The sequence below is a fragment of the Psittacula echo genome (assembly GCF_963264785.1).
Source record: "Psittacula echo genome assembly, chromosome: Z".
Lineage (NCBI taxonomy): Eukaryota > Metazoa > Chordata > Aves > Psittaciformes > Psittacidae > Psittacula > Psittacula echo.
The window spans coordinates 12,347,974-12,373,605 of record NC_137742.1 but is presented as its reverse complement, the minus strand read 5'-3'; the positions used below and the strand labels follow the sequence as shown (position 1 = coordinate 12,373,605).

General features: G+C 55.9%; 2 protein-coding genes across 2 annotated transcripts; one reads left to right on the top strand and one right to left on the bottom strand.

Annotated features, from left to right (window-relative positions):
• Positions 1 to 3,306: 3,306 nt before the first annotated feature.
• On the top strand, positions 3,307 to 18,400 carry LOC308231701 (carbonic anhydrase 9-like; the record flags this gene model as incomplete). The annotated part of the gene is made up of 12 exons (XM_080637363.1): positions 3,307 to 3,427; positions 10,220 to 10,249; positions 11,448 to 11,618; positions 13,758 to 13,900; positions 14,642 to 14,734; positions 15,034 to 15,100; positions 15,425 to 15,582; positions 15,682 to 15,823; positions 17,735 to 17,758; positions 17,935 to 17,964; positions 18,095 to 18,188; positions 18,337 to 18,400. 12 exons carry the CDS (start codon positions 3,307 to 3,309, stop codon positions 18,398 to 18,400), a joined length of 1,137 nt encoding a protein of 378 aa, XP_080493489.1.
• A 1,514-nt stretch (positions 18,401 to 19,914) lies between these two features.
• On the bottom strand, positions 19,915 to 25,140 carry LOC308232021 (gamma-secretase subunit Aph-1b-like). Its single transcript, XM_080637978.1, has 7 exons — positions 24,921 to 25,140; positions 23,067 to 23,237; positions 21,608 to 21,681; positions 21,340 to 21,462; positions 20,913 to 21,040; positions 20,554 to 20,677; positions 19,915 to 20,163 (listed from the first exon to the last, which is right to left on the bottom strand). Exons 1-7 carry the CDS (start codon positions 25,031 to 25,033, stop codon positions 20,126 to 20,128), a joined length of 771 nt encoding a protein of 256 aa, XP_080494104.1. The 5' UTR covers positions 25,034 to 25,140; the 3' UTR covers positions 19,915 to 20,125.
• Between the last annotated feature and the right edge of the window lie 492 nt (positions 25,141 to 25,632).

Below are 25,632 nucleotides of genomic sequence, written 5' to 3'. Positions count from 1 at the left end.
TGAGAATAAACCCTTTTACAAGCGTTTAGAGGTTACCCCTCCCTGCAGCACTGGAGTTAAAACAAGCCCAGCCAGTGTTTCTAGAAGTACATCCACTCTAGCTCAGTCCAGTGCATCTTGTGCTGCTGGTGGTTGGAGAAGCATCCTTGTACATCCATCAGTGCTTTTTGCCTCAGGCTGAATCTATGCTGAGGTAACAAGAGGTTTGATGCTGTTCATTTCAAGATACCTGTAGCAAAGAATCTGGACTGCTTTCAAGGGCCTGAATCCAGCTGACCACATCACTTCTGACATACGCCTATCAGAGAAGCCCAGGGGACACCTTTTGGTGAGGATATTACATGTTGTGAACCTTGTACAAGAAGACAAACACTGTGCTCTTCCACTTGGCCTGCAAGGCTTGTGGGCTGGGGCTGTGATTCCACCGGCGTTCCCAGAAGACACATCCAGACAAAGTGCCTTGATGATGGAGTCACCTTTCAGTCCAACAGTGTCCCCAGCTGCCAAGTATCATCTCTACAAAAAAGGCTGACAAAATATAAGAGATCATAGGTGGAAAGAAGACACGTGCGATTACAGCTGCTGTGATACGATACACTCAGCTTCCAAGAGCAATGAAGAGGCAGGACAATGAAACCTAAGAAAGAAAACCTAAGAAAGAAAGGCAGCAAAGGTGACGGATCCACTATTACTCTACCTGCACAGAGCCAAAGCAGGTAACGTCTCTGGGGAGGCAAACAGAAGGGATATACTGACGTGTGAGGTTGGGACAGCATACGGCTTGTCCTGAAAAAGGGATAGACTGAGCCTGTCCTTCCTCTGTCATATGCAGCTGCCTTCTTCCTTTTCATTCAGAATAAAGACCATTAATAAGATAAACCACAGGAACATGAGAAGGAAAAAGCTTAGCAGTTGTGTTTTGTGGTCTGTTTTCCCCCCACAGACCTGTTTCCTTCAGCCCTGATAAATGAATGTCTTCTTGTCTGATGGTTCAGTTTATCTGGTACTGGAAGGTTTTGATTGCATATAAGGAAAGATTTCTTCATGGAAAGGGTTGTCAAGCATTGGGAACAGGCTTGACAGGGAAGTGGTGGAGTCACCATCCCTGGGGGTATTTAGAAGACGTGCAGATGCAGCATTTAGTGACATTTTTTAGTGGTGGGCTTGGCAGTGTTGGGTTAACGGTTGGACTTGATGACATTAAAGGTCTTTTCCAACCTAAATGATTCTGTGACTGGCTAGGGTGATTCATAGAGTGCATGGGAGCGCAGGTGGGATCCTACCTGTGGGTCACGACCAGAGGCAGGGCAGGATCTTCAGTGCCCCTTGACAGGTTGTGAGCCCTTTCGCAGTGATGGCACGTCTGTGGACGTATTCGCATGGCTACTCTGACCATATTCAGAAAGGGGGTGCTGGAATGACCAGCGATTTGGGCTAGGAATCAGCTGTGCAAACTGGCTTACCAGAGGCATGGAGCCCATAGGGCACACAGCACAGAGCTGAGACTCTGGCAGCGCCTTGGAGTATGAAGACCATTAACTTGTCCGATATCTTCTTGCATGTGCACAAATTGCGTGTTTGGAAAAACGAGTTTCCCCGTTCCCTTTTGCACCACATGAAAAAATGTTTTGCTGGTTGGACTCAAACTTCCTGCTTGATGATTTTGGTTGATGGTGCCATAAATCCGATATCCCAAGAGAGCAAGTGCTCATTCCCTGCTTCCCCATCCCATACAAGCTGGGAGGCTATGGGCACAGACTTCACCAGGCTGTGCAGCCATACCTGCTCTGCTCCTTCCTTATGTGGCAATCATCCCTGTCCTTGAACAGACCTGGAGCCCTGTGCGTGATGTTTCTGATTTGGACCGTTTTGTGATGGGAGAAACAAACCCGTGTGTAATAACTGAGAAGAGGTTTCACCCAAGATTTATACAACAGCAAGTTGAGGTGGCTTTTTTGTTTGTTTTGGTTTGGGTTTTTGTTTCTTTCTTGATAATCCCTGCTGCTTACTTCACTTTCTTCTTGGCAAGCAGTGATCTGACATCACCGCAGCTCTCTGGTATCTTCTGGGAGTTGCGTTAGCCGATTTAAGTCCACCCTCATGCCGTGCATCCTTGATTACACCACCTATGCACCAGTTTGCATCTATCAACACGGACTGCAGTTTGTGCCTGGTCACTCAGCACCATCATTGCCCCTTTGAACACTTCAAAGCAGCTTCAGTTCTTTACTAGCCCAAATTAGTGTTGCAGCTAATTCTATCCCATCACAGCTCATGTGATTTTTCAGACAATTTATGAAGATGCTGAAAAGCAGAAGCCCCAGCGCAGTGTCAAAGGAAGGCATTTCTGGTAACTTCCTTCCCCTTGGAAACTGACCTGCCATCCCACCTTCCATTGCCCATCTGCTCAACCATGGAGACCAGCGTCTTATAGCATGAGAAGAACTAATGACACTCAGTGCAGGACCTTGTTCAAAGCTTTTTGGGATCCAGGTACACTGTGTACATACACTGAGTTGCACCCACGTGCTTCACACCACCTCTGAGGAGCAGCAGGAAGGCAAGACTTCTGCCCAGATTTGTGTCATCCTCTAGTCTCAAAAGGAAGAAATGCTTGTCTGAACTGTACGTCACTAAGAAGAGGGGACATGCACGGCTGAGAGGCCCATGGCCCACCACTGAAGGGACACGCATCACTGATGGATCCTTCACCCATTGCTGAGGAGAGGGGATACCTACAGCTGAGGGGTCCCAATGCTGATGACAGGGGACATGCACAGCTGAGGGATCTCAACCCCAGCACTGAGAAGAGAAGACATCCATGGCAAAGGGGTCCCTCACTCATCACTCAGTTTGGGAACCCCACGACTGAGGGATCACTCATCACTGAGTTTGGGGACCCCCATGGCTGGGAGGTCTCTCACCCATCACTGAGGGCACCCATGGCTGAAGGGTCCTTCACCCATCACTGTGAACTGAGAACACTGAGGGGTCCATCACCCATCACTGAGGATCGAGGACCCGGGTGCCTGAGCGGTGCTTGTAGCCGCCGGGACCACCGCGGAGTGCTCAGACACGTCCCGGCGGGGCCGGGGTGGGCAGCCCGGTGCCCGCCGCGGTGCCGGTCGCTCACCGAGCACTCACCTGGCCGTGCCGCGCCGGGCGGGCGGCGCAGACTTTGACTCCAGCCTCTATAAAAGGTAACGGCGGTTGAGTCAGAGCCGCCGCCTCCTCCCCGCCCGCTCTCACGTACGCGCGGCCGGGCGGACACGGAGCCGCCGTCCCGCACCCGCGCACTTGCTGGAGATGAGCCGCTCCGTGCTGCGGGTCTGCCTCTTGCTCCTGGTGGCCCTGGGCCGCGCTGCCGCCGGCAGCGAGAGCGACCAGGACCACGGCGCCGAGGAACGCACGCACCCTCCGGGGAAAGGTGAGCAGGGGGTCCCCATCCCGCGCGGGGCACCCCGGTGCTGGGTTTGGGGTCCTCCGTCCACGGGGCATCCTGATGCACGGGGCGCCCCGGAGCACGGTTTGGGGTGCTTGGGCCGTCTGATGCATGGAGCACCCCAATATTGAGTTTGGGGTCCCTGATGTAAGGGGAGTGCTGATGCGCGGGGTTCCGCCTTTGCTGGGTTCTGGATGCTTGATGCATAGGGCACCCCAACGCGCGCTTGATGGATTGGGGATGCCGAATGCTTTCGTGAGGTCCCCAGTGCTGGGGAGCTCTCTCCTTGGTTAACTTGGGGGGCTGCTGTACCTCGCGCTGCACGTTTGTTAGGGGCCTAGGTGAGCCCCAGTGCGGGGAGTCCCTGTGGGGCTGTATCCCCCCAGCATTGCTCAGTTGCAGGAGCTTCACCCCCCCCACAGCACGTCCCTGCCTTTGTCCCTGCTCCCGCCAACTCCTGTGCAGCCCGACCCCTGCCCAGGGGCTGGGGCTCCAGCTTGAGTCCACCACTTTTCCCTCACAAAGTCCTCTCTGCATCAGATGAGGGGGCTCACGGATGCTGGGGTAGGGGCAGCCGGGGCCGTGCAGCCTGTGCCTTGCACGGATCGACCGGAGGGTCCGGCCGCGGACCCAAGTGCGGCGGAACGGCGGCTGGTCCCCTTTGTCCTGCAGCATGGCCTCTTCCCAGCGGGGTCCGCCGTGCCTGGCCCTGCATCCGCGTTATCCCCACACAGCCCAGCGAGGACGGGGTCCTGCCCCGCTGCGGAGTTGTCGGGGATCTGCCCCATGACGGCTGATGGGGCACAGTGGACGTGCATGAGCTCAGCGCTGGGTGCTGCGATGTGCTCCCCCCAGCCGAGCGCTGTCTTGCTGGAAGCGTGGGGGCTTTCAGATCTCAGGATCACTGTTTCGGGGGAAAAGTCCTGGGTCTTTGGTCTTGGTCCCTTTTCTGACAGGGCACCGTGGCGCTGCCAGCGCTCAGCAGGGAGTTTGGGGCAGTGCCATGAATTTGCTCGCATGGGACTGAGACGTTCCTCATCCTGGCTCCACTCCTCACCCCAGTGTTGCCCGAGGGGTTGTTTCCCCAGTTCAGCCTCGCAGTATGTCCTTGGTTTTGCCTCTGGAAAGAAGTTGCCCAACCCGTGCCAGGACAGCTGCCCTGTGGTGTAAACCAGCAACCATTCGGTGCCAGGAGTTGCTTTTGTTATTGCAATGAATCACATTTCTCACCAGAACTGCTCTTGCTGGGCTGAGCACTGGACAGAGATGGGGATGCAGATGGTCCTTGCCACAGACATGAAGTAACCCAGGCCACAGGGTGGGAGGGCATCAGGCATTCAGCATGAATTCAGCATACTGTTGTGGTGCGGTGGCAGCGGGGTTTGGGATGGGTGGGTGCGGAGCTTGGGATGGGAATGAGAAAGGGAAGCGAGGAGTGAGAAGTGGCAGTGGTGTAGGTAAGGAACAGACAGCCTGGCCTGTGCTGTACTGCACTAGAGGCTGAAGACCTGGCTGGTCTCGGGAGCAGGTTTCAGCTGGGACCTACCAAGGCTCCTGCCAACGCTGGGAGCTGCGTGTCTCAGCACCACTGCAGGGCGGTGTCTGGGCTCCATCCTCCTTGAGACTCACACACAAGGTGGGTCTGGTGGCCCCCCACCCCTGGACACGGCACAAGCCGGGGCTTGTCACTAAGGCTCTGCCATGGGGCTGCTCTCTGAAGAGCCTCTGGCTTGCGCAGTCCCGTGTTACAGGTGTCTTTGGGAAACAGCAACTTTCTTTGCCATTGCAGCCTGATTCCTCTCTCCCTCCTATTCAGACCTGTCCTGCTCTGTGTCCTCTTCTTGCTCATTCCCTGATGCTCTTCAGCTAAGCCCATTTCTCTCGCTTAACATCCCTTATTCATCTTATACCCCAGCTCCAAGCACTGACCTGTTCCCTGGGATTTCCCCATTTCTAACCCTTCAGCTGGGATGGCCCTTTCTCTGCAGTGCTGTGCAATTGTTTCCTTTTTCCTGTAGCATTTGCTGGGACAGTTGGGCTCACGGTGAGCAGGGATGTGCCCTCGACTAAAGCTTGTCCTGTGCCTTCCTCCGCCCAAACCCTTGCCCCTGTGGCATGGAGCTGGTCTAAACTGGGGCCCTGCCGCCCAGGAGCACAAAGAACAATCCCTGTGGTGACCTGCACTGCCAGTGGTAGATTAAAGGCTGATCCCCAAGGCCTGAGTTTATAAACACAAAGGGGCTTAAATGCAGCCGGGCTCGGGAGGGATCTATGCCCCCATGGGCAGCACTTGGAGTGGTGTCCTGGGCTGAAAGGATGTGAGTGCTGCATGGGGTGTGTGTCTGAATGGGGAAACTAGGGCTGTGCTGGCAAAAGTAGGGCTGGGCTGGCACAGCCGTCTGGTAGAGAGGGTCCTTGTGGGCTTTGGAAGAAAGATGCTGGAGTTGTGCAGACCCCATGCCTGTGCCATGGCTTTGGGAGCTGGTGGTGGGCAGCATGAGCACAGCGTCATAGCAAGGTACCGTGATTAGGTTATTGCTTTCAAGGGACATGGTGCTTGAATGTGTTTCATACGCTGGGACCCAGCTGCTGTGGCTGGTCTCTGCTTTGGGACCTGCACTTTGTTCATCTCTGTGTGTCCTGGCACGTCCTGGCTCCCTGAGCACCAGGAATATCACCTTGATTTCCTTTTTCTCTGGGTCATGAGCTCCACTGAGACTGATTTGCAGACAGGTGCTTAGTGCTCGGTGACACATCAAGGTGCTTCTGACCTGGCATCCCCTGTAAACCAGCCTCATCCCACAGGGCATTCACCCAGGGCAGGGTCCCAGAGGGCAGAGGAGGCTCTGGCAGGATCGCTGTGGCTGAGCACAGGGTGCGATGTGCTCAGCTGATAAGAGCAGGATGTTTGAGCTAGGTGCGAGCCCACTCCCCTGCCCATCACACACAAGCCGTCAGAGACTCCTGCTGGAATTCCAGGCGGGTGCCGATGGCCACGTTGCTGTCAGGCAGCATCTACGCTCTGAATGGCACATGCTTTCAGCGTTGTCAGGTTCCCCGTAGCAGCTTCAGGCTGTGTGCCTACTAAACTATGAAAACCTGAGGATAGAGAGGGCAGACACATAGGGCAGATCCTCTGATCACCCTCCTTATTGCCTGGCTGTGCCTCTTGCTCTGTGCAAATGATCCTGAGCCTCCTAGTTTTGTAGGGCATCCCTATGTCCCCATGTCTCCTGGGAGCAGCTTGCTGCATCGGTGCCTTTCCTATGTGGGATTCGCAGCATCTCGCGATTGTACTGGCTCCTCAGCCTGCCAAAAGCTGCTCTGGGCTGCAGGACATGCAGAACAGCACGCTGGTAATGGCAGCGTCTGCCTGAACTCGGCAGGAAAGTGTTGTTGGATGGTGTTGGATGTCAAGGAGGGAAGGAGGCTGGCTCTTTCAGCAGCTCCGGTATCCCAGAATGGGAGGGCCAAGAGGCAGTGAGCAATAGGGGGAGAAAGCATAAAAGAGGGAGTAAGTGAAAGGGGAAATCGCAGGCTGCTTTGGAAGAAGTGTTTAGTGTTTAGCTGTGTCTGAGGGGTTCTGCATAGGTGTGCACGGAGCCTTTCTCACCAACAGCAGCTCCTGTTGGTACCCTACTATGGTTTTCTGCTGGGACCCCGGCAAGGAGCCCTCTTCCCACTCATCATAGCAGCGAGGTTGTTTCCCCCTACATCTCCTTGTGCTCAGAGGTAGGGCAGGGCACGCAGGGAGCTGCAGCACCCACTGCCGAGGTGCAGCCACGTCTGTTGTGGTGAGCGGTTCAGGAGCAAGGAGACCTGGCTCCGCACGGCTTTCCGAGGGAGAGGACGTGCTCCGGCGGAGGGGAATGTGGGAGGCAGACTGGAATCATGCAAATCGACGTTTTGAGGCAGGGCAGTGGGTTAATGTTCATGGCAAAGGGCTGCGAGACTGTGAATGCCCCCAGGTGAAGGGACCGGAGTATTGCAGGGCTCATCTGAGCCGTGCTGAGGCCGCGGCCGATGCTAAGCATCCAGGCTGGGCTTGCCTTGACGCTCTCTTGCAGCCCTTGGTGCATGTGCCAAGGGGACCCAACCCTGCACAGATTTGCTTTGAGATGCCTCCCCGAGTGGGTGGCCGCAGTTGCACCCAGATCCATGCGATGGGGAAACACACTCAGGTGGCCTCAGTGCATGGGTAAATGCTCATGGGCCCTCTTGGCTCTGATGCCAAGAGACCCCCAAGGAAAATCATTGTGTTGGGATGCATTGGACTGACTCCTGGGTACAGCTGCAGCCTCCAGGGTGTTCAAAGCTGCTGAGCTGAGTGGTGGGAGGCTGTGAGGAAGGTCCAGAGCCCCCTTGGCTGTGTGAAGCACGGTGGGATGCGGGAGCTGGGGTGGGTGGCACGGTGCTGACACAGCAGGCAGGTGCCAGCATGGTGCTATTGCTCAATCTACAATATATGATGTTGGAGCTGCTTTCTGTCAAGTCAGGGTCCCTGGAGGCGAGCACAAAGTGGGGTGCCAGGGCAGGCTGTGCCAGTTGAGGCATGTGCAGAGAGTCAAGGCACCACATACCAACCCTAGGCTGCTGTGCCTTATGTGTGCTGCGACTGCTCCAAAGCCAGTGCATCTTGGGGCATTTCCCATGCTGCAGGAGGGGAATCCTACCTAGAAAGCAGCAAACATGGCTCTTGTGTGCGAGCCATGGCCACCTAGTGCAGATAGCACAGGCAGGGCAGGAGAATGGGGACAGAATGTGGTGTTGTTTCCAGAGGAGCATCCGTGTACTCTGGATTCTGGTGCATAGCCAGTGTCCAGCGACAAGGTAACCTTCATGTGAGCAAGGCGAGCAGGATGAATGCTGGGTGCGTCCCAGGGCAATGCCATTCCAACAGGCATGGCGAGGGCACTGCAGCCTGTCCCATGGCACATGTGCTCCTGCCTGATGCAGGCTTGCCCAGCCCTCTGCTTGCTGCCACTTCTTCATATGCCTTTGGGAGTAGCCTGTGCCCAGGCAAGTGACTCTGAGCATCACTCCTGAGCGTCAGAAGTGCTGCAGAGATGAGTCACTGGTGATGGGAACAGCCCTCTGGGCTCCCTCCAGCAATGCTGGGTGCCCCTGAGCACCCTCCATCCATTTTCCAGCCCAGTTTTGCCATGGCAGCTGCACCAGAGGCCCCCAGCATGCCTGGATCCTTGCTGAGAGCAGAGCAGGATCCTGCTGAGCTTGGGCTTGCATAGGACATCTGGGCCTGGGAAAGCGTGCCTCTTCCTTTCTCACCCCTGAGCTGGAATCTGCTCCTATTAATAGCAAGTGGCTGTCGATAGCTGCTGTCAGCAGCAGGGAAGGGGACCAGAGCAGTGCCCCTCTTTTGTCCTGTCCCACCAAGGGACAGAGATGCACCTGCTAAATGCTCCTCCATGTCCTTCACCCTTGAGGAGCTGATGAAAGTGGGTGTTATGCTGTCGCTGGCTGTCAGATGTGTGCAATTCTTTGCCCCAAGCCTGTCCCAACCTGGCACCCTCCATTCCTGCCCTTGTGGGCTGGGATGTGGCAATAGCCTGTCTGCAATGACCAGCAAGGAGAAATCATATGCAGAGCCCACAAATTACCTGTCCTGCCAGTCAGGGCAGGGGCATAATCCTTATGGGTCGTGTTTCCCTGCTTGGGGCAAATCCAAACCCTGCAACCCTTTGCCTGGAGCTGGTTTCATGAAGAACAGCTGGTGATAACCAAGGTGTTTGGTCATGGGCATGTGAGTAGCAGCTCTGGGGCACCTCTAAGGCCAGCTCCAGTGATGTGCTGGGAATCTGGGCCTTGATGGCATCTCTGGGGAAGAGTGATGGTGCAAGGGCTGGTGTGTGGAGTGCTGTCATTCCCTCAGGACCTGCCCCACGGGGGCTTGGCTCCCTCTATATCTGGGGACACCCCCAGCTATGGGAGGACACACCAGGGCACATCCTGCCCTGCCATAGCCACTGTGTGACACAGGGCATGCAGAGCTTCTGGCATGGGCTTTTCCTAGGGAAAGGGTTTGAGCACAGTAGGAACCTCACACAGTTCTGTGTGGGAATTGTGGTGGTCGAGTGATTTGGGGCAGGGGGCTGTTGGGACAGGGTGTTCACTCTGACCCGTTTTCTTGTGGCCTTCTGCCCCCATGGTAAGGACACTCACTGACGAGGAAGACAAGGTTTTAGTGCTCATTCGCTTCCTCTGCTGCAAGTCCTAGTGGGAGGAGGGTGTCTGCACAATGCAATGCCCAAACTCCTCATGGTGTAGGAGATGCTTCCCCCCACACCTCCAGCATTTCAGCATCACAGGAGTGCCATCAGGACAGGAACTTCCCTGGCTGCTCTTGCTTACAAAGCCTGAGCAGGGAAGCTGCAGCCCTGCCTCGTTAAGTGCTTTGTGCTGGGCCAGTGTGAGGTGTTGGCTGCGCCGGGTGGCTGCAGGAGCTGCTCAGTGACGAAAGCCAGTATCTCTTATTTTTCCATTATAAGGATGATAACAAAGCGTCAGGCCCTGGGCTTTTCCCTCTGACCGACATCTGCGGGAGACCTGACCCTGCTTGGAGGGGGCAATGCCCACTGGGGGCATCCCCCTTTTCTGGGCACGGGAGGAGTGGGACAGCAAAGGCACAGAGGGGAACTGAAGGCAGTGGGAGCCCCAAGACCTGCCGCCAGGTCTGGGAATGCTGCCTGATTGAGGCGTGTTTGCTGCCAACCTTTCCCTTCCATTCATGTGGGTTTTTCTCTTTTCTTTTTTTTCCAGGTCTTGGCCACACTCACTGGAGCTATGAAGGTAAATACCCTGCAGTTACTCTGCCTTTTTCCTACCAGCCAGCACACCCTGGGCCTGAGCCAGCCCTGGTTAATGATTACAGGGCTCCTGTGCGCACTCCGTGGCTCACCCTTCCCTCCTGCCTGACCCCACCACTTCACCAGTGCCCAAGCGTGGGCAGAGATGGGCTAAGGAGCCGGAGGCTGCTCTGATTTGGGCAGGAAACAAGGGCTCTGACAAGGGTTTCCCCAGCCCCATGGGTGTGGGGGGATGCCCCTTGGGGCAGGGCTTCTCCCTGACCCTGTGCCAATGGAAGCAGGGTGCGCTCTCCAGGCTGGACTTGCAGCCTGAGCTGGGACTTTGACCTGCCCAAGGATTAGCTGTGTCCTCACCCCTTTCACCCTCGATCCCCATCATGCCTGGCCTTGACCACCCATCATGGCTTGGGGGCTTCTCCACAGCATCACTGCATTGCTAGCACTAACACACCCCTTCTCACAGCAGTGGCGGGCCAGGTCCCTGCACCATTGCTCTGCTCAGGACCAGACGCTGGTTTGGACCTGCTAATGCACAGCTCCATCTTTACAGTCCTGTGAGGGGCTGGCCTGTGAATAAGCTTGGGTTTGCACTGGCCCAAGATGTGTTAGAAGCAGTCCCCTTCAATGCAAGGGGAGGTTTCTGGGGCACGAGGCATGCTTATCCCAGCAATGGCACTGGGGAGATGTGGCAAGTTAAGCAGCCACCCCAGCCATGTGAAATGTCCCCTTGCGGGTCTGTACTGGTTGCAGTTAGCATCCCATCAGACCTGTGGCTGTGGACTCCTGTGATGCCAGCAGCACTGTGGTACATGGCTCAAGTAGCCTGGTGGGTGATACCTGCCAGAGGCCAGGCTGTGCAAGGCAGGGAGGGTGTAAGGAGCTGCAGAGCGGCAGCCTCTCGCCTTGCCAAGTCCACTTGTAAATGATCTTCTTGCACTCTTCCAAAACACCCCAAAAATAGACTTTCCTGGCAGCTCACCACGCTCTGAGACCTTTCCTGATACAGCTGCATGCAGTCACATGGGGGCACGAGCTGCTCCCAAGCTAACTCGATGGAAACTAACCTTACAAGCATGGCTTATTCCCTGGCCGGTGCCTGTCCCCTTCCCCACCACCCTCTAAACCTCCTTCCTGGCTCTTTCCCCATGTGGTCTCATTCCTTCTATTCCCCCCCATACCAGACCGGAATCGCTGGAGTGAGGACTACCAGGACTGCAGGGGCACCATGCAGTCACCCATCAACATCAACATGGCCAACACCATCTTCAGCCCCCATCTGCGGGCGATCCAGCTCTCTGGCTACAGCCTGCCTGCCAACGAGAGGCTCAAGCTGAGGAACAATGGGCACACTGGTAGGTGCAGAGGCACAGGCTGAGGCTGAAGCACAAGCACAGTCTCCTGGCAGGACCCTGATACCCTTTCCCTGGGCTCTGGGGAGGGGATTCTCTTCCAGGCTGCAGTCAAGGTGCCTTCAATGCCAAAAGGGAAGCATCGGGCTGTTGAGTCTTTACAGGTCCATGTGCTTTCCCGGCTGGAGGGCTGAAACCAGGATGTGGAGAATTCACCACTCACTGCCTTTGGAAGCTGGCTCCAGGAATTAGTTAAAACCCACATTTCCTTTAAAATTGTTCCCTGTTGTTTCTGATGCAGTTTCGCACATCAGTTCCTCCCCTGCATTTCACTTTCAAAGAACTAGTCAGTCGCTGACGTGATTTAGCCTTACCTACCTACAGTCTTCCAGGACATAACATGGCCCAACCTCTTTAAGCCTGTGCTTCAGGATGGCATCTCAAGATCTGAAGAAATTTCTATAGGTCTTTTGTTTCCCTTCCCCAATTTTAGAATGTTTTTGGGAAGTCTGGACACAATTTATCAGCATTACTTTAGTACCGGTCTCACCATGCCAGGTATGGAGGAAAAAACACGCCTCCTTTGTGCTCACCACATCTGGGAATGCCAGGTCCTGGTTGCTGCCAGCTTTTTCTGGGAGCAAGCTGAGTGTTTTGTGCACTCTGAGCCAGTCACTGAGCTTACAAAAGGTGATGGGGAAAGGGACTCACTGTCGGTGCGATAAGGCACCTCCTTGCCCTGATAGGAAGTGAGATGGAGCTGACCTCTGTATACAGCAAACTCAACAGGTCAGACTCGCTATACACGGTCAGATCAGCCACACAGTGCATGCTCAGGGCTTTATATTATGGCCTCCTGCCCTGCAGAGTTAAACTAGTTTTGCTCAGTAGTTGCTATTTTAGACACCCTGGCATCTGGTGTTGCTTGGTGTTTAGAAAAGCAGTCAGAGCATTTTCATGGAGGGGGGGGGAAGCAGTTTCTCACATGGTTACAAGATGCCTGTTTTTTGTTCTGGCAGCTACCAGTCTGCTTTATGAAAAGCCATAAATAAATAAAACGTTGCAAGTCCAGTAAGATATTAGTACAGTCACTCCTTTTTGCAATATAAAGCGTGTGTGCTGTATAAGCTTTTTCAAAGGCCTGAAAATGACTCAAGGTAGGTGGTAGAAGGAATGCAATGATTTAGACACACAATAGAAATGTGGAAATAGATAAACTCCTGGGGAGGGAGCAGTCTCACCCTTCCCGTATTTGAGTTTTGTATCTCTGAACCCAGTGGCAGGGAGCACAGCACAGCACAGATGACTCAACACAGGTCTGTTACGTGGTTAATCCCAAATCTGCACCCTAGCTCACTGAGGTGACTAAAGGACCCTTCACCTATAAAGACAGAGGAAATAAAAGAGCTGATATTAAAAATGAGGGGGGAAGAGGTGCTTCGAAGGATAGATCAGCCTTTCTCAGTGCCTAGGGATGCTCCTGGTATTTTTGCTGCGTGTGCCATTGGAGTTAACTCAGCTTTTAGATTTGCCACACTGCTGCACAAGTCCAAGAGAGCTCTCTAAACCATATTAAAGTAAAATGCAAAACCAAGCATGTATTTATGACACTCAAAGAGGCACAATTTTAGCTCTAAATGCTTTCAGAACATTTAATGCTTACGTGCCACCAGCTCCACTGCTGTCAGATGCTCACAGGCTGCTTTATTTGAAAGGTCCCAGCTCTCCAACTGCTGCAGCTCTCTCTGTCCAACTGCCCTCATAGGTATTCAATGCTCTGCCAGTAGCTTTTTGTCCACGGTCTCTTTATATTTAAATACATTGTTGGATAACATGCGGCTTGGAGCTGGCCCCTGGGAGCCTCTGCAGAGGGGTGCTTCACTTTCCAGTGTTTTCATGGCAGCTGTTTTTGAAGCTGATGCATTTACTGGGGTGTTACCGTAAAAGTCAAGCCCTGCCACATTGGCACAGCTCTGGGTATTGACTTGCCCATAGCCTCACAAAAGGTGGAAAGCAAATCTGTTTGTTGCGCTCAATTTCCAGAAGCCCAGGATGATTCTTTCCCTTGAGACACCTCCTCTGCGTACCTGTGGGAGGGACTGGTCTTTGTGTGGTGTTGACTGACCTATTCTGCTTCTGCAGTTGTTCTCGAGCTGCCGCAGTCCCTGGCCATCACCGGTGGCTATGCCCAGCAGTACCGAGCTGTGCAGCTACACCTACACTGGGGTGCGACAACAGGGCCAGGCTCGGAGCACACCATCAACGGGCACCGCTTTGCTGCAGAGGTAAGGAGCCCTCGTGGCGATGGATGCATCCTCTCCTCTCCTGCTTATGGGTAAGGAAGGTGCTGGAGTGCTGTATGCTCCTAGCACATGGCCTTGGTTGTCACTGGGTGACTGCTGTAACCCCAGCTGGGATCCCTGCTCCCTGGGCACCTCTGCAGCAGCAGAGTTCAGTGTGGGAGACCATGCATTGGTGCTGAGCCAGACAGTGCTGCAGCCTGCGGTCAGAGGTGAGGAGGAGACCACTCTCCAGGATGCTCTGGTGGTCTGGGGCTCCTGCCTGTGTCCATGCCCCCATGCTGCAGCCTGGTCCCGGGCTGATGGAGCAGGAGCTATGGTGATCCCCAGAGCAGGGGAGGCAGCTCCTCAGGAGGCTGAGAGCTGCCTGCTTTGGGAGCTGCAGGGACTGTTTACTCTGTACACACTGTCCTCTTGCTCTGCCGGCTCCCATCTGGTTTCATCCCTCCTTCTCTAGCTGCTGTCCTCAAACTGAGCCCAGCTCTGCAGTACAACCTCTGATATCTGGGGCAGAGTGCTGGTTTGCTGTGTCTGACCGGAGCAGATCCTCACTCTTGCTGCTTTGCAGCAGCACATTATCTCAGTCCCAACAGCATATTCCCGTCCTAGGAGGGATCCTTGTCACAAATGCGTGTTCCTTCCAGCCCTTGCCCCCTCAGGCTGAAGCTCTGTGGGGATGAGCACCTCTTGACAGTGCCCATTCTGCATCGTGTGTTCCTCTTCCAGATCCATGTGGTCCACTACAACACCAAGTATGACAGCTTTAAGGAGGCAATGGTCCAGCCAGATGGCCTGGCTGTACTGGGAGCCTTCCTAGAGGTGAGTCCTGTAGACCAGCCGGGGTTGAGAAGGGACAGGAGCAGGGTGAGGATGGGACTGGGGTGGGCAGTCAGGCACAGTATGGGGAACTGGCAAAGGTGCAAATGCTCGTGGTGACAAGAGAAAAGAAAGGGCAATCCAGAGGGAAAAGCAACCCTGATAGAACAAAGGTGGCACCAGGACAGGGTGGCTTTTACAGGGAATGGTACCTCCCTGCTGGCACTGCCATCACCAGCGTCACTGGCTGGTCTCCACTAAGCCCCTGTCCTTGTCATTACCATGGGGTCTCTGTGTTGCAGATGGGTCCACGAGACAACCCGTACTATCAGGAACTCCTTGACCATATGCAGCAAATCCAAAGAGAAGGTAAGGCCCTGTCCCACCTAGTTCTTGTCTCAGGGGCTGAAGCCCAGCAGGGAAATCTGCTGCACACAGAGAGAGGCTGCAGCAAGCATGTGCTGTATGGATGTGAGAAGGTGAGCACTGCACAGCTTGTACAGAAATAGCTCTCCAAGGTGCCCTCTGCTCGCACGTGTTTTCCCCTTCCTCCAGGACAATGCTGGCATTAATGACAGCATTGTGGACCCAGGCACATGCAGTGCCAAGGTGCCCATGATCTCCATGCTCGTCCTGACTGTTGCTCTCCAGGGGGTTGTGCTGGTCTCATTCCCATGGTGCTTATTCTCCCAGGTGAGGAAGTCTGGGTGCCCGGGTTCAACATTGCAAGTCTTCTGCCTGTCAACCTGAAATACTACTACCGCTACAACGGCTCTCTGACCACCCCTCCCTGCTACCAGGCGGTGAGGTGGACAGTCTTCAACCAGACCATGATGATCTCTCGTGACCAGGTCTGTCAGGGTGATGAGCCCATGCACCATCCATGCATCCCATCCCAGTCCCCTGGCTCCCAAAGGCAGAACGACTTTCTCATGCTGCTCTCCTTCCAGATGTTGAAGCTGATAACGAGCCTGAGGAACGATGATGGCAAACCTCTGCAGAGCAATTACCGGCAGATACAGAGCCTCCATGGGCGACCGGTGCTAGCAAGCTTCCAGCCCGCCTTCTTTGCACCAAAGCAGCTGCCTGCTGGTAAGGAGTGTCTTGAGTATGCTCAGGGTGCAGGGATGCAGAGAGAAGGCAAGGAGCAGGAGTTAAGGCATCCCATCTCTTTAACCAGCATTTGCCCACTGACGTTGCGGTCCTGCTGCAACCCTATTTCTGTGCTTCTTGCACCCTGCCCGGAGGAAGATCTAGGAAATATTTTATCCTTAGTCTTGCAGAAATAAGAATACCAGGACTAGGGATGTATGGCAGGGGGGTTGGAATTAGGTGCTCTTAAGGTCCTTTCCAACCCTAACTATTCTATGATTCTATGGTCAAGGGTAAGCAGCTAGATCCTAGCACCCCAGCTAGCTCCTTTATCCCCAAACACAGCAGCTAAACTGGGTAGGAGCTGCAGAACAGGCTTGCAGCAAGCATCCCACCACCAACCCCTGTGGGAAGGGCAGTGCAGGGGACCCTTCCTGAAGGCTGTGCTCTGTCTGAAGCATCCCTGTCTGCCCATCTTCGGTTTGTTCTCAAAGGTCTTTCCTGCACTGGTTGTTACCAGCGACAAGTAGAAATTCCTGCTAGCCCTCAGGTGTGACTATCGCTCTGCATCGCTGAGTTCTTGCCTGTTGCTGCTTTCTGAGGTCACCGGCTTTTTTTCTGTCCAACATCCTGTTCCTTCTCTGAATTGAGGGCATTTCCTACACCTCATGTCAAGGTGACTAATAGAATCAGCACACAGGCTTGGTCCCAGACCTCGGTAACCACACACCAAGTGCAAGGCACTTCCCTTCACCGTCCCACCTGCAGCCAGCTTGCTAATGGCTGCAGGCTTTTAATCACCGTGGTCCTCAGTCTGGCTAGCAGTTCCCCATGTGGCACAGCATCAAATGCTTCGCTGAAGGCGGGACAGATAAAAATCTACCGCATTTTCTTTGTCTAGAATATCACTTATCAAAGAAGGATATCGGGTTAGGCTGGCATGCTCTATCTTTGGTAAACGTGCTGGATACTTTATCATGTTTTCCATTTACCTCCAAGCTTTTCTTTTACCACTTTCTTGCAGAAGCTGTTCCAAAGCCTCCAGACACCGAGGCTGGAGCAAGGGGAGAGTTGCCCAGCCCACTTTATTTTACTCCCCTTTTCTTTTCTTATTTGCTATTTCTGTTCAACAACCTCCACTTTAACAAAGCCTTTGCTCCTGGAATGCCAGGACGCTGCCTCAGCACTCCCCGATGAGGTTACTGGTCCCTTGCCTTGTGTGCATGGCATTGTTGGGGTTTTCACCCTACCTCGCAGGGCTGGTAACTGCCTGCTTTAGCCCTGGAGTTAGCGTACACCAAGCTGGAGTGCCGTGGGGTCATGTCTGGCTTTGCTTGCCAGCACAAGCACCCACACTTGTTGATCCATACCCAGTCACCCCCAGTTCAGCTCCTGCCCTCGCTGCTGGGAGAAGGCGACAGCTTTCCCACAGCAGCCGCACAGCTGGATCCAGGCTGCAGACAGTGCCAGTCTGCGTGATACCCAGCATAATGCAGCTGCTTAAAGGCATGCTTGTCATGGGGGTAAATACGTGCCCTCTCAGCTCCCACCCATGTGTAGGGCTGCCACTGAGCCATCCCTACGCGGGTGCACTGCCAGCATGGCTGGCTGCTTCCTCCTAAGGAGCTGCTCACCATCCCACTGCAGGCTGCTGCTCCTTTTAGGGTCTCCTGTGGGGTTTGGTGCAGCAGTGAAGTGCTGCAGTGCTCAGCTTCCCAGGCCATAGGGGAGTGCATGGTTGGGCTCAGTGAAGCTTTTGTGTGGCCCTGGGATCCTTTTTGTACCCCCCTCCCTCAGTGCTCCTGGGTGGGGTGTCAGCTCACAGCATCTGGAGGGGTTATGGGGATCCTCACGACCTGAAGCCCTGAGGGCTCTGACACTCTCCTCTTGACCCTGCTGTCTCTCTTTCAGGTACTGCCAGCTCAGCTGCAACAGGTAAGTGAAGGGCTGGCACAAAGGAGGGGAGGGCGACTGAGAGGGTCCCTGGCTGGGAAGGGGGCTCCTGACACCCATGTGGTGGGCTGGGGGGCTGGCTGCCATGATGCATTTGCAGGGCTGCCCTAGTATCCATGCAGCAGGCTGTCATCCTCTTGTCTTTGTCTCCTTTGCAGAAGAACACTCCAGCTCTTCATTTCAAGCAGGTAAGCGTGCTCAGCTGAGGCTGCTGCTTTTGTGTCCCCTCTGCCTTTGAGCATCAGCCCGGCCCCATCTCTCTTGACCAGTAGCCACTGGGGACCAGCCCAGTGTAACGTACCTGTGCTTGGCTTGCAGGGGATGTGCTGGCCGTGCTCTTCGGGGTGCTCTTTGCCATCACAGCACTGGCCTTCCTGCTGTACATCCACAAGCAACGCAACCAGAACGCGCGGTGAGCACTGGGGAGCTGCAGTAAGAGGGGGCCGAGAGGGTAGCACAGATCCTGGGCATGAGTCAAGGGTGATCTATTGGGCGGCAGAATGGGTTAGCAGGGACCCCCTGCCCGCTCCAACACTCACCCCTCTTCTTATCCCATCCAGGCTGGACTCCCCGATCAAATCCAAGGTCATCTACACGGCAGCCACCACTGAGAACACCGCATGAGCCCTGCACCTCTGTGGTGGCCCCTGCCGCACTGGCTCAGCCTGTCACCCCAGCCTCTCCTCACTCCCACCCCAGAGGTGCTCCAGCACCCCTCGGCTGCTCGGGCTGCCCATACGGACTGGTTTCCTGGGGCAGCATTTGGCCCCAGCAGATATTTTTGTTATAAAAAGCATAAAAACCTATTAAAAAAATTAATAGTAAAAAGCAAAACCTGCCCATGGTGCCAGGCCTCTGTGCTGCGAGGCAAGAAAGGGCACTGGTGGAGCTGGACCCACAGTGGAGATGGGCGCGCATCCCAGCAGAGACAGCATCAGCCTCCATGCCCTGGGCAGAGCTCCAGAGCAAGCAGCACAGGGCTCCCAGCACAGCCCAGCCCTGCCCTCCATCGCTCTGGGACTTCTTCCTCCTCTTATTTATGCAGAGCATTGGGAAAACATAGTCAACGCTCAGGAGGGCTGGAGAAAGGCAGAGATTAATGTGGCAGAGCCACGGCTTCCTTGCTCGCCGGCCCCTACGCAGCTCATCTCTAGTTCTAACCACCTTTCCTGGTGGCTCCAGTGCAGCTGGAGCTAATCCCCAGGGAGCAACACAGCCATGCCAAAGCAGAGACAAACAGGCCTGAGAGAGGGGGACAACCTGCAAGTCTTCAGATCCCAAAGTAGTAAAACTAGAACCCAGCCCATTAGGACACAGAGCAGGAGCAAGACCTCCAGCCAACTGGGATCTCCAACTGCCCGACTCCCCCCAGTCAGTCACACCAGCACAAGGCAATACACCACTGCTGCACTGCTCCCCAGGAGGGCAGTGCTGCCAGCCACACACCACCACTTCTCTATGGTACTTGTTTTTATTGGTATAAAAGCCCACGGTGGACAAAACTGCCTTCTCAGCCCTGAGCCCAATGGCAGTTTCTCCCTCCCAGCCCTGTGGCACAGCATCAGGGCTGGTGCCTGCCTAAAAATCCCCATTGAAGTGCAGGAGAGAGCAACGATCCACTGGAATGGCTCCTTGAACCCCCTCCCTAAGCTGTGCCAGCCCCAGCTGCAGCATTGCATCACCTCCTGAGCCCTCCACCACCCTCCATGAACGCTAGGCTCTTTGGACACCATGTGTTCCCATTCCTCCTCCCGTTCTCAGTGCTGTTAGTCCCCTCGGATCCCCAAGCACCGTCCTCCCTGCACCAGGATGCCAGCTCACTGCAGATACTGCGGTCCAGCGCCAGTGTGGTGGCTGCCAGGGCAGCAAGGCTGGTCAAAGAGGTGGAGAAAGCAGCACCGCAGCCGTCAGCCCTGACCCACAGCATGGCACTGCTTTGCAAAGCCCCTTCCTCCACCCTGCAGCGAGGAGGTGATGCAGCCCCCTGAACCACAGGGGACAGCACATCTTCTGCAGCAGCAGGAGAAGCGATGGGTTTCTTTGGGCTCAGGCTTCCAGCGGTCCAAGGTAGCATCTTTCCCAGCAGGCTTACTGGGGCTCTGCCTGTGGCAGGGCCAGTAAAGCTGGGTTCCCCAAAACCGAGCTGTTCTCTGGGGGCTGCCAAAGCCACGCTGCTCAGCTGGCTGCCACAGCTGGGCCACAGCTGGACCCCAGTGCCAACCCCGCTGGGACTGGCTGGGGTCCCCCAGTCTGGGAGAAAAGGTATTGCAGAGAAGGTGACGGCTGCTCTTGCCACCAGGATGGAGGGGAGGGCAGGGGTGGCTGGGGACAGGAACATCCCGCGGGGCCTCAGGATCCCAGCTGAGGGCTGGCTCCGCTCTGTAGACCTGCAGGAACCAAGAGGAGCGGAGGCCAGTTTTCACCATACTCCCTACCCCATCCCATTCCCCCAGGACAAGTAACAGCCCAACAACAGCCCCAAAACCCACATTCTCCTCCAGAATGGCAGCCAAGGGGGAGACAGTGGTAAATGCTCCAACCCTCGCAGTGTTCAAGGCCAGGCTGGACAGAGCCTTGGGCAATATAGTCTAGTGTGACGTGTCCCTGCCCATGGCAGGGGGATTGGAACTGGATGATCTTCTGGTCTTTTCCAACACAAACCATTCTATGACACCCTTGTTCTAGCCTCAGGGATATCCCCTCCCCATCCCAGCACCAGTCCTGGTACCCAGAAGAACCCATAGGGTCTCCCACCCCCTTTATGGAGCAGGACTTACAGAGCAGGAAGCGCCTCAGGTTCTGGGCAGATCCCCCCGAGAGCATGTAAGCCCAGGCAGCAGCAGTGACCATCACCAGGTAGGAGGGCACCAGGCTGCCCACATACAGAGGGTTGCAAAACGTCTGGGGAGAGAGGTAGGAGAGGAGAGAGGTGAGTAGGCAGGAGAGGACAGCGACAGGATGGGTGATAACCACCTCAATGGGTGCAAGTGGCACAGTGGTTACCAGCTCCAGGATTCACAAACCCAACTGCTTCCCTAGTGCTGAAGGCTGTTCTCCCCCCAGCACAGGGACCACCACGCACCACACCAACCCCAAATACAGGTTCCAGTGCAGAGCTCTGCTCGCAGCTACTCACCGACCCCGAAACAGTGAGGTGCATGATGACAACCGTCGCAATCTCCCACCAGCGCCGATGCTCACAGCCGTGGAAAAAGATGATCCCCCAGAAGGTGTGAAGGAAAATCAGCACCATGGTCATAAAAGCTGCAGGGAGAAGGGTGTCACCAAAGAACCACCACCCTGACCTGGCCTGCAGGCTACGGGTACTGCTGGGCCAGAATGGGAGATGCTGAGGCAGACCCCAAGCATGGGACGGATGGGGGAGAGGAGCAGGGAGGGTTACAGCAGACGGAAGGAAGGGTTTGGCACAGAGAGATGTGACAGGATCTCAAATGGGTAGAGGGTGAAGCATGGAGGGGATAGCACTAGGAGACTCCAGTCCTCCCACATCTGCTGCCTCTGTGGTGGGGCAGGGATGTGAGGGAAGGGTGCCAGTCACTCACCTGAGGTCAGGAAGTACAGCTGTGAGTCCCCGTGGATGCCCACTGTGCCGGGCCCTAATGAGTCTGCCAGGAGATTGATCATGGAGAAGGCGCCGCTCATGAGCCCAAAGCCCACACCGGCCACTGCAGGACAGGGACACCGTCAGGCCCTCAGCCTCCCAGGGCCACCCCAGGCACTTCAGTGTGAGAAACCTTCCTTTCCGACAGCACCATGTCCAGCCTGGCCTGGGATCACCCCTGGCCCCGCGGTCAGGATGCCAGCACTCACCATATGCCATTTGCTGGATGGAAATGGGGGAGCAGCCATCCTCACTGAGAGCCACCAGTCCCTCGATGGCCTTCCTGTGGGATGAGAGCATGCTGGAGCACAGTGCACCACCAGGATGGAGCAGATGGGACCAGGGTCTCACTCTGCACCATCCACCCTCCTGCTAACCTCCCTGAGCTGCAGCACCCATCAGAGGGCATCTATGTGACCACCCTGAACCACCCAACAAACCAGACATGTGAGAACCATAGGAAGCCACATAGATTTTCCACAGAGGAATGTGTGTGCCAGGCAGTGAACGGGGCATGGGGTACAAAGCAAGCAGCACCCCCGTATGGACAGCAGTCCCAGTGCAGGCATGGGAGGAGCATGCCGGAAGGGTGTACCTGATACCGCATTTACACTCTAGCAGGATGCATGGAACAAAAAGGAGAGGGTGCAGGAAGAACTCAAAGAGCAGAAAAATGCTTTGAGGAGGGAAACTGGGAGAGGTGAACTTCATAGTTTTTATCAGCTAGAGATAAGGAGGACTCCAGGTGGCTGCTCAGCACAGGGAGTACAGCAGAGCTTGCACAGAGACCCACAGGGCAAAGTGGTGTTTGTATTAGAGGCTGCCCCACAGAGCTCTGCCACCCTTTGCCTGTCTGCCTCCAGCAGGCCTGCCACAGGGAGCTATGTGAGCCTGCACACCCAGTCCTGGCCTTCCCACAGCCCCTCACCACTGCCCAGCCAGCCGGGAAGGCTGAGGAATATAAGTGGTGCCAGCCCCAGCATCCCGTCCCTTGTCTGCCTGCCCAGCTCCAGCCAGGGTCCATCTGAAGGCAGGTGCTCACGCAACAGCAGCACAAGCTCCAGGCTGGCGGTGCCGAGGAGACTGGGAGCTGCTGGGGCTGCACTGAGACTTTGCCCTGGGCTGGCCAGGGCACGGGGCTGGCAGTGATGTGACGCTACACAGAGCCCCAAAACCACCCTTGGGCTGTGCCTGCTCACACAAAACCATCCCTAAGAAATGAACAAGACTTGCCAGGAGGTGAGGGCAAATCCCCAACCTCTCTCTGTCCCCCCACAGAAAGTGGGCACTTCCCGGTGCCTGGTGTCCTGCCTGGCAACCCCCAGATGCAAGAGCACTGCTGGTGCTACTCACCAGGGCAGAGGGGATGTGATACATCCTGCAGCTGCCCAAACCGACAGCCTCCTGTGCCAAAATCAGGGACACGCTATCAGCCACCTCAGCCCTGGATGCTCCAGACCTTAATGCTGCTCTGCTCCAACACCTGAGACCCACTCAAGGTCAACATACCAACATGGGTACTACCTGCGTGCTCCCAACAGGGACCAAGGTGGCTTGGTGCCATGCTCAGCATCATCCCCAGCCCAGGAGCTCCCAGCCACAATCTGGCACCCACCATGGCCAGTGGGACCATCAGCAACTCTGGAGCAGGGTGGGAGATGCCCTTACCTGAGGAGCTTGTAGTAGAGGAAGCGGAAGGCCTCCTGCAGCAGCACAGAGAACATCACCCCAAAGATCAAGAGACCCTTCTGCAATGGCTCATCCTGGGGGTTGCTGGCTTTGACAGCAATAAACCAGATGAGGGAGGAGAGCAGCAGCGACACCAGCCAGAAGAAAGCCCTGCAAGGGAGAGAGCTCCTGCTGGCACCAGTGCTGTTCTGGGACCAGTGTTGACACTGGTGCCATGCCCATCTATGCCTGCACCCCTCTGTGCTGGTGTTGGCACTGGCAGCTTGCCCCAGCCGTGCAGTCTCCTACCAGTACCAGCACCATCCTGGTTCCAGTGCTGGACAGGTGGTGCCTACACTGATACCACTGCCGTGCCCCTACTCCTCCTCCACTGGTAACCAGTGCCCCCTTGTGCCCACACCAGTACCAGGTTCATATCTTCACTGGTACCACTTGCAGTACCATACCCTACTGATCCCACAGTGATACTGGTAACAGTGCCCCTGCTGCACACATGCACTAGTACCACTACCAACACAACACCAGTGCTCCACTGATCCCACGTCATTAGTGATACCAGTGTCCTCTGCATCACGCCCACATGAGGCGGTGACCACAGTGGTACCAGTACAATACTGGTGCCCCTGTTGTGCAAAGAATGAGCACCAGTACTGGTGCCTGTCATGCCCACAATGGTACCAGTACAAGCATGGATACTTGTGCTGCTGTCACAAGAGTACGAGCACCAGTACTGGAGCTGCTATTGCAACTACCACCACCAGTAAGAGTATGAGTGTTCCTAATATGCCCATGACTGTTCCAGTAAGGGAAACAATATCGGTGCCCTTCTCATGCAAGCATCAGTATGAGTATGGGTACTGGTCCCCCTGTTGCTCCTCTGCCAGTACCAGTTAGGTTCTTATCTCACCCAGTCTAATATGTGCACTACATCATGCCCATACTGGTACCAGCATTGCAATGGTACCGGCTACCCTCTCACACCCATACCAGTTCTGGCACTAGCACTGGTACCAGTATCCCCATCACACCCAAACCAGAATACCAGTACCAGCATCAGCACTGGTACCAGTGCCCCATCACACAAATACCAGCATCAGCACTTGTACCAGTGCCTCCGTCACATCCATGTCGGTACCACTACTGATACCAGTTCTGTCACATACATGCCAACACCAGCACTTGTACCAGTTCCCCTCTCACGCCCATACCCAGTACCAGAACTGGTATCAGTTCTCTTGTCACGTCCATACCCAGTACTAGCACTGGTACCAGCTCCCCTGTCACGTCCATACCCGGGACCAGCACTGGTACCAGTGCCCCTGTCATGTCCATACGCGGTACCAGCACTGGTACCAGCTCCCCTGTCACGTCCATACCCGGGACCAGCACTGGTACCAGTGCCCCTGTCATGTTCATACGCGGTACCAGCACTGGTACCAGCTCCCCTGTCACGTCCATACCCGGGACCAGCACTGGTATCAGTGCCCCTATCACATCCATACCAGTACCAGCACTCGTACCAGTGCCCCTGTAACATCCATACCCGGTACCAGCACTGGTACCAGTGCCCCGTCACGTCCATACCCGGTACCAGCACTGGTACCAGTTCCCCTGTCACATCCTTATCAGTACCAGCACTGGTACCAGTTCCCCTGTCACGTGCATACGCGGTACCAGCACTGGCACAAGTGCCCCTGCCACGTCCATACCCAGTACCAGCACTGGTACCAGTGCCCCCGTCGCGTCCACACCAGCAGCAACACTGGTGCCACACCAGCACCAAGCAGCTGCGCCGCAACCCCATCCCCGCGGTGCCGCCGGTGCCGGACTGACCCGGCGATGAGGATGATGATGCGGAGCGCGTCGCGGGCGATGGTGAAAAGGAAGAGGCCGAGCGCGGGCCCGAAGGCGATGAAGGTGCACCCGAAGAACACGGCGAGCGTCATGACGGCGGGGCCCGGCGCTCGGTACCGGGGCGGGGCCCGGCGCTCGGTACCGGGACGGGGCCCGGCGCTCGCTGCGGACCGAACCGGCCCCGCGGACCCTGCCCCTCTCCCGCCCTTCCGGGACAATGACGCTCCGCGACGGCTGCGCGCGCCGCCGCGGACGGAAGCGGCGCGGTGGGGCGGGGCCCCATACGGGGTGGGCGGGGCTATGGACGGAGTGGGCGGGGCTTGGCGCTGCGATGGCAAGGGGCGGGGGGGCACTGGGGACATGGGCTGTCACAGGGGAGCTGATCCTGTCATGCGGGGATATGGTTACACCCAGGGCAGCTTGGCCATGGCACCTCACAGCACCCCGTGTGCACCCACAGGACCTGGGCCAGCCCAGGGCCAGGGCTAGCTGTCCCCAAGGGTCCCTAGCTGCCTGTCACCCCCCAGTAGGTCTGCCTCGCTGCAGAGGGGCTCTGGTGCTGCTCCCAAACCCCCTGCATCCCCCAAGGATGTGGAGCGGCGGTCACACGCTCCTATTGCAGAGCCCGATGTGGGGTGCAGTAACGAGTGCTGATACAGAGTGTGTGTAACTCACACAGCAATGGGAGAGC

Bases quoted from the DNA above. Each gene is read 5' to 3' on its own strand.
- LOC308232021 (XM_080637978.1), bottom strand. From the start codon at position 25,033: ATGACGCTCGCCGTGTTCTTCGGGTGCACCTTCATCGCCTTCGGGCCC. The intron at 21,682-23,066 runs GTAAGGGCATCT...CTCATCCCACAG, and splicing joins CTCTACTACAAGCTCCTCAG to GAAGGCCATCGAGGGACTGG. The intron at 20,678-20,912 runs GTGAGTAGCTGC...CTCTCTCCCCAG, and splicing joins ACCTCACTGTTTCGGGGTCG to ACGTTTTGCAACCCTCTGTA.